At 40.4% G+C, this 10,000-nt stretch overlaps 3 protein-coding genes across 4 annotated transcripts in view; 2 read left to right on the forward strand and 1 right to left on the reverse strand.

Annotated features, from left to right (window-relative positions):
- garz (Sec7 domain-containing protein garz) overlaps positions 1-557 on the forward strand; it is an 8,431-nt gene extending 7,874 nt beyond the window's left edge. Inside the window, exon 15 of the mRNA XM_017911650.1 lies at positions 486-557. Coding sequence (XP_017767139.1) covers positions 486-557 — 72 coding nt within the window. The remainder of the gene's footprint in view (positions 1-485) is intronic.
- A 404-nt stretch (positions 558-961) lies between these two features.
- On the reverse strand, positions 962-4,337 carry LOC108555909 (zinc finger CCHC domain-containing protein 24). Of its 2 annotated transcripts, XM_017911790.1 has the most exons (5): positions 3,652-4,337; positions 3,443-3,589; positions 3,101-3,343; positions 2,631-2,795; positions 962-2,102 (listed from the first exon to the last, which is right to left on the reverse strand). In XM_017911790.1, exons 1-5 carry the CDS (start codon positions 3,721-3,723, stop codon positions 1,989-1,991), a joined length of 741 nt encoding a protein of 246 aa, XP_017767279.1. In that variant the 5' UTR covers positions 3,724-4,337; the 3' UTR covers positions 962-1,988. The 2 variants fall into 2 exon arrangements, with proteins under 2 accessions (XP_017767279.1, XP_017767280.1); XM_017911791.1 differs by having other exon boundaries at positions 3,443-3,728.
- A 705-nt stretch (positions 4,338-5,042) lies between these two features.
- Positions 5,043-7,571, forward strand: LOC108555907 (cyclin-dependent kinase-like 2). The gene is made up of 6 exons (XM_017911789.1): positions 5,043-5,121; positions 5,758-6,055; positions 6,181-6,375; positions 6,437-6,728; positions 6,824-7,223; positions 7,329-7,571. The coding sequence occupies exons 2-6, from the start codon at positions 5,927-5,929 to the stop codon at positions 7,396-7,398; spliced, it is 1,086 nt and encodes a 361-aa protein (XP_017767278.1). The 5' UTR covers positions 5,043-5,121; positions 5,758-5,926; the 3' UTR covers positions 7,399-7,571.
- The last annotated feature ends 2,429 nt before the right edge of the window (positions 7,572-10,000 follow it).

The raw sequence follows: 10,000 nt of genomic DNA on the forward strand, positions 1-10,000 counted from the left end.
CGCGCGCGCGCGCGCGCGCGAACAGAAGGACGGATGGACGGACAGTCAGACAGACAGAGAACAAACTTTATAAGTATATAGGCATAAAAAATCGTAATATCTATGGTGCGGTGTCGTATTTCGTGTACATTTATAATGATCGTTGCGGTTATTGCAAATCAAGCAAATAGGTTACCTGTCCTTTTCTCCTACTTCTCCTACTTTTTCTTTTTCTCTTCTCCTTTACGAACGTTTCATTGCGTCTGATGTATCGGAATACAAGGCGATTTACGATATCGCTAATAAAATTACTAGACACTATTCGTAAAGGAAGAAATGACGATAAATCGAATGAAATGGCGATGAATCGATGATTCTTGCAACTGTACGATATTATTACAAAGTAATGGAGATGCGTCGAATGCAGTTTGCAGGAAGGGGAATTTAGCCTTGTAATCTTCACCCTCTTTTCCTTTTCCGTTCCTTTGCCTTTTTTGTGTACATAGAAATATGTAATGCCTGAAAAACGCTTAGGCTTAAGTAAGAAAGAAATCAGTTTGGCGTATCACATCGTCTAATTCTGTAGTCTGATTATAAATAATCATCTTGTACATATATGTGGGATTGGAATAAGTACGGCCTTGAAAGAATGTCAAGTGTGTCTGGGCTTAGAATAAAAGTGACCATGTGCGCGAGGATCGACTGCATTGAATGTTTATGTTAGAGTGAAAGTTTAGGGATGCGTGCAGAGTGGTTGAAGTACCTGGCCCACCGAGGTTGCGCGGGAAGGAAGTATGATTGCAAAGGAAAACCTGGGTATGGGAAAGGACAGAGTGAATGCTTAAATAAGGGTGCAAGGACGCGGGCAGCTCCAGTCCTTCACGGTCTTCAAGATAGCGTCTAAGAAGTAAAAGTCGAGCGTACCCGTAGCGGGTCTAATATAAGTATAAGCTTATTGTATTTTAAGAAGCAGTAAAGCAACATTACTTTAGCCCATCCACCCACCCCGATCCTACATATACGGTATCTCATTTATGATATAAATTCTTGTAAGTCTGGTAATCAAGTGTGACGGAAACATTTTAAGAAATCGGTAAATCAATAGTTTGATAGACAATGTTGTAACAGCTGTGTTGTTTGAATTCTTGGAGATTCGTATACGTCTACATATAGAGACGTATACGAAATATATATAATATTTCGAGTGGAGAGAATGAGGAGAAATTTAGAAAGGGATTAGCCCGAAACGAAACATTTCGATATGGACGAATGGGAAAGAACGAATGAGATACATATTATACATATGTAAATATGGAATCGATGCTTACTTTTGAATTTTTTGGAATTTCTTTCATGTACGATTTCACGGTATACCATTCCTGGCCACGAGTAAGTACTCGCGCACATATAAATATATATATAGACATTTTACTCTTATTTCATCTGGCTCGTACAGATTTATTTGGCCATAGCGTAGTTATAATTATCAGAGACACGATTTCTTTTGTCAGAGACAAGAGATACTGCTTTATTCCGGATGGTATCATAAGAGATGGTTGTTTGCGATTTAGCGCATACGTTGTATCTTACTTTCATTCGAGTGTGCACAAGAAACTTGGGCATCAGGCATTGAAGCGAAATACGTATGGGCGTGCACGTAGTGGGGTGTGGGGCGTGTGTATTGTATTATATGATTGTATAGAAAAATACAAGGCGAAAGATATTGTAACTGACCCTGACGTTTAATACGGATAATTACGAGGGATAATTTAGTCGGGCGTATACGGTTGCTATAGTTTCGTTTCGACAAAGTTGTTTATATTATCACAGATCGGCGGTTTATATAATATCGGCCAGCGGGGAAGGTATTGATCCTTGGTTTAAATCGTACGGATCGCACGAGTTTAGAGGAAGGACAAGGTTGTCTCGTTTGTCTTTCTCCCGTTAAAATGAATCAGTCACGGAGAGAACTATCGGTATAGAGATTGCTTCTGGTGTACCATTGACTACTACTGATCCCTTCGGCAGTAGTAACCAAGGGTCTTACATTTCTGGCAGAGATGCTGCGGATGTACCTTGCTTTGATCGGAGACGTCTAATCCGTCCGGTTTTTCCAACGGCCTCTGAAAACAGGCGAAATGCGAGGATATCACGTAATCGCGTAACGGTAGGTCAACATAGCAATGGAAAAGGCGATGTTCCTTGTACTTGGTCGATGGTTACCAGGCTGGCAACATCGAACAATATAGAACAGTTAAGCTAACGTCTAATGAACATGAGCGGTTAAGCTGATGAAGTATATTTCGATTATAATGGCCGAGTTAACATATACGAAGTTTGTTAGAGTGTGTTAGGGTTTGTTAGAGAGTTTGCAAGTGTTCGTGTCCCGTAAGTAGGTAGGTAAGTTGGCCCGAGAGCGAGATTTTGCTTGGCAATGATTTGCAATGATTTACAATGATTTGCAATGATGACACGCAACTGGGTATTTTATATAAATGGTTTATACGGCTATTAATCGTATAGAATCGTATAGTATCGTATAGTATCGTATAGTATCGTATAGTATGGTATAGTTGCAAGAAGATTGGCAAACGGCGACTCGGTGTGCCGCGTACGCTGGCGAATAACTCGTAATAACGCGAATAACTCACCTGTTTATGAGGATAGACGTTTATATGACATTTAATGCATTCCTGACCCATATTAGCCCAGCTGTTTCCCGACATCCATTTGCGCTTGCATTTGGGACATTTGTATTCCCCGAAGCATCGTTTCTTTCCTTGATACGGAGTCAGACCCTCACCCTTTGGACGTGCCTGTAATCGATTGTATGATTTTCACGATTTAGCTACCGAAAGGAGAAGTAGCGAGATAATAGTAAGACGTAATAGTGCATAAACGTGCGTGAAGGAGAAATTGAATCCGGTCTCGGAGGACTAGAAATACTGGATGACACATTTCGTGACATATTCACGACGCGACGGTGTTGTTATTCGGATCGGTCCAAAAATAATACGAGTGTATGCAACGAGGATAAGGTTGCGAGTATACGATCCAATGGTTAGGACGATACAGCGAGGGACAGAAAACGATTAGCATCTACTTGTAAGTAGATACGCACCTGCGGACAATCTTTGATGTAATGACCTTTCGTGAAGCATAGATGACAAAGGTAGCTAGGTGGTGGCTTTTTTATCGGTTTTCTATCCAGTAGGCCCAATTCTCTGAAACGATCTGCAAGATCGGTGATGCTGTCTGAAAAGTTGTATCCGATAATCCGAGCAGAATCGAGCGTGCCACAATGCAGATGAGTTTGCGAGGTCGCCGTTGAAAAGCCGCTCCAGATCGGTGAAAGAATCTTACTCTGAAGTTATAATCGATAATCGTTTGATCAATTATCACATTAGAGATCAATTATCTCATCGAATCTTTGATGAGATTTTTTAGAAGAGATTTTTAGAACCTGATCTCGTTGCTGAGGGGTATCTTGATCGGCGATTGCCAGGTAGACCCAATTGAGTAAATGGGACGAATAATGTGGTTGGTGGAGAGGCTTCTGACCTTGATTACCGATAACGTTCATAGATCCAAGGCCAAGCTGAGACGATTCCTGCGAATGTAAATGTTGAAGCGCCGGTGGTGGGTAGCAAGCTGCCATACTCGGACATTTACCGTTCTCCTGCGTGATTCTTGTTGCGAATTTTCACCTTGCTCAACATATTTGGTAAATGATGGTCTGGACATTTGTACGAAGCGAAATGGAATCGCTCATTCTCGTCCATGCATTTTCACCACCGATCCATTTATGAATCACGCAAGTGAGAAACTTTCGATGCGTTCTTGGCAACGTTATACCAACTATTTCGTTTCGAAATACGAGTTTAAAGTATTGCTACATTCCCGGTGGTTAGCTTTTCCGCGAGTTTAATTTTACACCGTATGCATCGTAGAGCTAGGATCATTTAATTACCATTGCTACAACCTCGCGGCGGCTACCTTTTTTCTTCTATCGTGCCTTTTTTTCCCCACTGTCCGCTAACATGTCAACTTGCGTTTTATTTTCAAATCGTTTACTCGCACCGACGCGCATTTCCATCGAATATCGAGCACTATAACGAGCACTATACTCGCGTCCCAGATCTCCCTTTCGATCACTTTTACAGTTTTGCCAAATACACGCGTATGCGTTACGTCACAGAAGAGAATTTCCCAAAGAGAATTTCTGTCTAGCTGACGTCGATCAAAATGGCTATTTCATCGAAACCGTTGTCGTACGGTCCGAACAATCGGACGTAAACAATTTCACCCACTTTAACGGCTTGTTTCCATTGCCACTTTATACTCGTCTACGCTATTCGAATTGCCATTCGTTCCGTATGATGTTGAAACGAGCCAACATTTATAACTTATAATTTGACGTATGTATATACGAAGCATAGAATCGATTCACGAGTCTCCGAGCTGCGAGGTAAACCGCCGTTTCCTTTTTACCAGTTCTTGCTCATCCTCTCGGACGATCAACAAGTATTTCTCTTGCTCCTCGTCTTTCAACTTTTCTTCGGCGCGATGTCGCCGTTGGTGTTGCCGATGGCGATCACGGTGGCAGTGACGGTGGCGGTGACGGTGGCGATGACGGTGGCGATGTTGGCTGGTAGCGAGAGTGACGGTAACGGTAGCGGTCTAGTCTTTACCATTTCCAACCAATTGTTCCGGAGAAGAGATGAATTTTCTAGACGATAAACGATTGTTGCAGAAAACAGTTCGAGAGACAGGATGGACGGAATGGAGACGAAATCGACAACTCCGTCCGTTTGGAGGGTCTACTCGTAGTCTGACATGCACAATTTCGGCGACTCGCGTATACGTAGAAACTCACACACACGAATCTAACCAGCCTTAAAGAGATCCCCGCCATATGGTACAGCTATTTCAGTGCTTGCTATCTATCGAGCAGCTAGCCGCCCCGAGTAGCGTACGTACTGCTCGGACTTTGCCGCCAAGTTTACTCGTTAGCTCGTTTGCTGAGAGTTTCGCTTCCAGCGCGTCCATTTTCTCTCTTCTCACCGAGAAATTTATTTCTTTACCTCGACCATGACAACTTGGCGTGTACGTTTCTGGCCAAATTTCCACCACTTTCTAAAGGTATCGATAAACTAGTTAATTTCAATATTTCTTTACATATTTATTTATTTAGATTCCGACCAATAATTGCACGCGAGCGCGCGTAGGTTAAAGCATTCTATTATAGTAAGATTCGAGCTGTTTGCTATTTCCTATTTCCTATTTCCTATTCGTTAGTTGTTATTTGTTATTTATTATTTGTTATTCCCCATTTGCTATTTGTCCCTGTAGAATAGAATTTTAACCAGCGTTAGTCTCAATTTGGCACAGTTTTAACACAGCTTCACAATTTCTATACCGCGCTCTAAACCCTGAATCTCGAATCTCGAATCTTCGTATTTGCAACTTTATTTCTCTGACCAGCGTAATTAGTGGAGAATTATTTACATCTTTTATTTTTAAAACATCTTTTCATTATCCTTTTATACATTGGAAATTGTGATAAAGTGTTTAAAGAAAGTTTTAAAGTAAATAAAGCGTCTTTTATTGCGTTCTTCTTTATATTTTTCATCGTTGGGTAAATTAGAGGGGAGAGGAAAAGAAAGGAAGGAAGGAAGGAAGGAAGGAAGGGAAAGCGGAAGAAATGATTTTATTTTTAATTTTATTTTGTTTTTCACTGACATTTCGCGAAATCGATTAACCTATCGGTTCTTCCAGATCTACAGACGAAAACATTGAAGATAGAGATATTGTACCTGGAATCGAGCGTTATCGAATATCCGTTTGATATTCCGGTTCAGATGCGGATCAGATCAACGAGTAAGTAAAATTAAAAGAGAAAAGAGGGGAGATATAGAGGAAGAAAGGGAAGAGGACTTGAAACGAGATGGATAAATACGAGATGATAGGGATTGTGGGAGAAGGGAGTTACGGCGTGGTAATGAAATGCAAACATCGCGGCAGTGGGCAACTGGTTGCTATTAAGAGATTTCTCGAGACCGAAGAGGATCATCAAGTGCGTAAAATGGCTTTCCGTGAAATCAGAGTGTTAAAAGTACATGCATCTTGTGCCCGTATTCTATTCCGTATTCTCCCGTTGCTTCGATGAAAAATCGACCAGTTATCCAAGTATTGTTGCAGAAATTGCGCCACGAAAATGTGGTAAGCATGATCGAAGTGTTCCGTCGAAGGAAACGATTTTATCTCGTGTTGGAATATTTGGATCATACTTTGCTGGACGAACTGCAAGGTATCGGACACGGCCTAGGTTGGGAACTGTCCAAACGACATATCTATCAGGTCCTTAGAGGGTTGAGCTTCTGTCACAGCAACAATGTAAACGAGAACATATAAAACGTATTATTTTCTTAATAATTCTACTCTCGTTCCTCCGTAGATAATGCATCGCGATGTCAAACCTGAAAATGTTCTCGTATCTCCAAACGGAGTGATCAAGCTTTGCGATTTCGGATTTGCACGTTTCATAAACGTACCGGACGAGTCTTGCACGGATTACGTGGCAACAAGATGGTATCGAGCACCGGAATTATTGGTCGGCGATCCACGGTATGGCAAAGCGATAGATATTTGGGCTGTAGGATGTCTCTATGCGGAAATGGTGGTCGGTGATCCTCTGTTTCCTGGTGATAGCGACGTTGATCAGCTTTATCGAATAACCAAGGTCCTTGGTAAATTGTTGTTCGGTTATCCGGTTATTTCGTTATTCCTTCTAACAGAGAAGATTGTAATGTACGAATGTAATAGCATGTCTACGTTACATCAGGAGGGCTGTGCACGAAACATCAAACGATAATGGTTCGTAGCAGACCCGGTCGAATGTTACGGCATGCGAGTGCGGATGAGCTAGTAGGACCACCACAGTCCGGTATCGCGTCGATTCGTAAGTTATTTCCAACTTGGGACACCGTAACTATCGACTTTTTGGCTCAATGTCTTCGCATGAATCCCGACCTAAGACCACAATCTTTCGTGCTTTTGCAACATTTGTTCTTTACGCAAAATCATTTTGCCGATAAATTTCTCGCCCAATTGCAAAATTCTATCGCAAAGGAATCCGATATGAATCCTTTGACCGGCAAGAGATCCGGGGAACCAAGATCCAGGATCGGCGTAAATTCATTCGTACTGCCATCGAGAAGAACGTGCTGCGAAAACGATCTCAGGTATTATACTCATTTTCAGGTTTATTATCAGGTATTATACAATTTGGACTTGCATCGAAACTTTTACCTTCGTCTCTCTCACTCGCACTCTTTTTTCCTTCCCAGATGGCATATGCAGATCGTTTCGAATGTCAACAACTGCAAGAGGAAAATCAAGAGGTTAAATGCAAGTTAAAAAAGAAAGCGTGTTTTTCTATTGTTTGCGTTAATAACGCATCCATGATCTTGGCAAATTCCCTTTTTTCCTTTAACAACCCCGTTCGACAAATTTTTATTTATAATATCTATTGGGTAATTGTTGTAGAATTTACTTTCCCGAACACGAGACGTATCACTCACAGTTTCCGAAAGGTGTGAGGTGTTTTTTAAAAAAGTACGAAGGTTAGGAGGTTTGTCGGGGTCTTGCAAGTTATACAAAAATATGCCGAGTTTATCAGCCTGCATAATTATATAATTATTCGTGCTTCTGAATAAACTATAATTGTTCATCAATCATATACTTGGATTTTTACGAAAAACTCTACATCTGTCACGAATTTGCTGCACACTACCGTATTCTTTAGGCTTTTCCAAGGAAGATACCATCGAGAAACAGTATTAAGATGATCTCGAATGTTGAGAGGAGGAAAAAATATATATCAGCAACGCGTAAGCGGGATTTTGCCACCACGCAGCCATTGTTTGAACGCCAGGACCGTAGTCTACATAAATCTAAATCTACATAGATGTACATAAAAATCATCTTTCGGTAGACTTTGTTTCTTCTATACACAACACGTATACCTTTCATTGTACATTTTCATAATCATTTTCATAATCTCGAAATAATAAGAAATTTCTCTAAATCACTTGTAATATGAAACAATTTCGTTATTCGAGACGTAAATACCAACGACTTTTTAATATAAAGTTGTTAAAAAATAAATTCCCAGCTAACTGATGAGAACGAATCATCTAATGCAGGAAGGAGGTATAGCATCTGTCCTTTTCTAATTGCTTGCTGCTTTTGTCACGAGGTTGAAACGATCTACTTGCACATTCTGCGTTCCTGTTACTTTCCTCAGCTTCCAGCTCAAAATCATAGATGGCGCTGATCGTTGTCGCTTGATTTTTCATTCGGCATTGAATAATTAACAAATTACCGAATAACTGCGATTCATTAATGAACTTTTACAATTGATTACTATCTTTTATGCAATTAATTTGTAAATTACATACGCACATTATAAAGACGAAATCCTAGACGTATTAACATAATATTTTTCATCTCAGCTTACTTCTAATTTTGTTCGTTATTACGATAAATCATGTTGGTCGTTGTTACCAATTCATGCTCTACCTCAAGTGATTATTTACAACATGGTAAAAGGTGGTAATTAGAAAGAAATTATTAAGGGAAAGTAAGAATACGAAAATCTTCGTTCAGTACATTTCATTTCTTATATATGCCACATGTATATGTGTTCGTGTACTATTTCATACTAATGGTAAAAATTACTTGACATTTGGAAGAGGTTCGTTATTCCATACATAAATACGAGTATTCTCTCGATTTAATCGAATTGAAAACTGTTTCGACAATTTCGTTCCATAGTTTCTCGTTGAGAAAAGCCTACAGAATACACTATTGTGTAGCTAGTTGGTGTGAAATGAAGAATCTTTTGCAAAAATGCACGAATATTGCGTTATAAAGTATAATCGGTGGCTAATTTGAAACTTTCCTCGGCGATTATAATTATTCCGAAAGACAAATAATTATAATTATGATATAGCGTTGAAAAGCTATTTCAGCTATTTCAGCTATTGCTATTTCATTTAATCCGTTTGCTTTCTGTATTTAGTTTAACCTCGATATACAGTTGTACGCGTAATAAACGCGTAATACATATTTATTTGTACAGTTTCTCGAATGCGGAAAAGTGTTAGGAATGAAGAAGAAGAAGAAGAAGAAAAAGAAGAGAGATTCCTTGGGGTTGTGGTGAAATTACGTGGATATTCGGTACTATATTATGCGAATTATTATAACATGTGGGATTTATCGACAAAACATTCGATCGGATGGATCGTTTTCATCGTTTATTTATTCGTCTCTCGTGGATACAGAATGGTTTCGGTATAGAATTTTAATTACATTATCCGACATTATTTTATAAAAGTAAATACAATTGTATATCATTAACAATAATAATGCGCGTAAATGGATTAACACACGCTTCAAACGTTGGCTAAAGCATTCACGTTCACCGTAGGAATAGTTACAGCTATACGTTTACTTAGGTTTAATACAGTATTAATTACAAAGGAAGCCGATCGCGAACGTTTCGAGGCTTATGTACAAATAGAAGCAAAGATCTCGACTGTGCAAAGAGTACGCCTTTCGCGAAACGTTTCGCGATCGTACGAGCAGCGAGATTTGCATTCCCGCGAATTACGAGACTTCGTACTTGGATCGACACGCGTTACACACTCGCTTCGCGATCGTCCTCCGCTCCTAATTTTCAATCGCTAACCCAGATACTCGAATCCGGATCATTGTACACGGAATTACTTCTTACTTTACAATTGTAACCCGACACGTTCGTTGCAAAAGAATAATCGGCAAACAGGAGGAGCTAGGGAGAGTACGCGAGCAAGCAGTCGGACAGCCAGGCACCCACCTGCTGCAGGTAGGCAATCAGGTAGGCAATCAGGTAGGCAATCAGGCAGGCAGGCAGACGGACGGACGGACGGATGGTCGGGCGGGCGAGCGAGCGAGCGAGAGAGGGGGAGAGAGGAGA

The sequence above is a fragment of the Eufriesea mexicana genome, unplaced genomic scaffold (genome assembly GCF_001483705.2).
Source record: "Eufriesea mexicana isolate 0111107269 unplaced genomic scaffold, ASM148370v2 scaffold305, whole genome shotgun sequence".
NCBI classification, from domain to species: domain Eukaryota; kingdom Metazoa; phylum Arthropoda; class Insecta; order Hymenoptera; family Apidae; genus Eufriesea; species Eufriesea mexicana.

Bases quoted from the DNA above. Each gene is read 5' to 3' on its own strand.
- LOC108555909 (XM_017911790.1), bottom strand. From the start codon at position 3,723: ATGTCCAGACCATCATTTACCAAATATGTTGAGCAAGGTGAAAATTCG. The intron at 3,344-3,442 runs GTTCTAAAAATC...TTATAACTTCAG, and splicing joins CCCCTCAGCAACGAGATCAG to AGTAAGATTCTTTCACCGAT. The intron at 2,796-3,100 runs GTGCGTATCTAC...AATCGATTACAG, and splicing joins ACATCAAAGATTGTCCGCAG to GCACGTCCAAAGGGTGAGGG.
- LOC108555907 (XM_017911789.1), top strand. From the start codon at position 5,927: ATGGATAAATACGAGATGATAGGGATTGTGGGAGAAGGGAGTTACGGC. The intron at 6,056-6,180 runs GTGCGTAAAATG...GTATTGTTGCAG, and splicing joins AGACCGAAGAGGATCATCAA to AAATTGCGCCACGAAAATGT. The intron at 6,729-6,823 runs GTAAATTGTTGT...ACGTTACATCAG, and splicing joins TCGAATAACCAAGGTCCTTG to GAGGGCTGTGCACGAAACAT.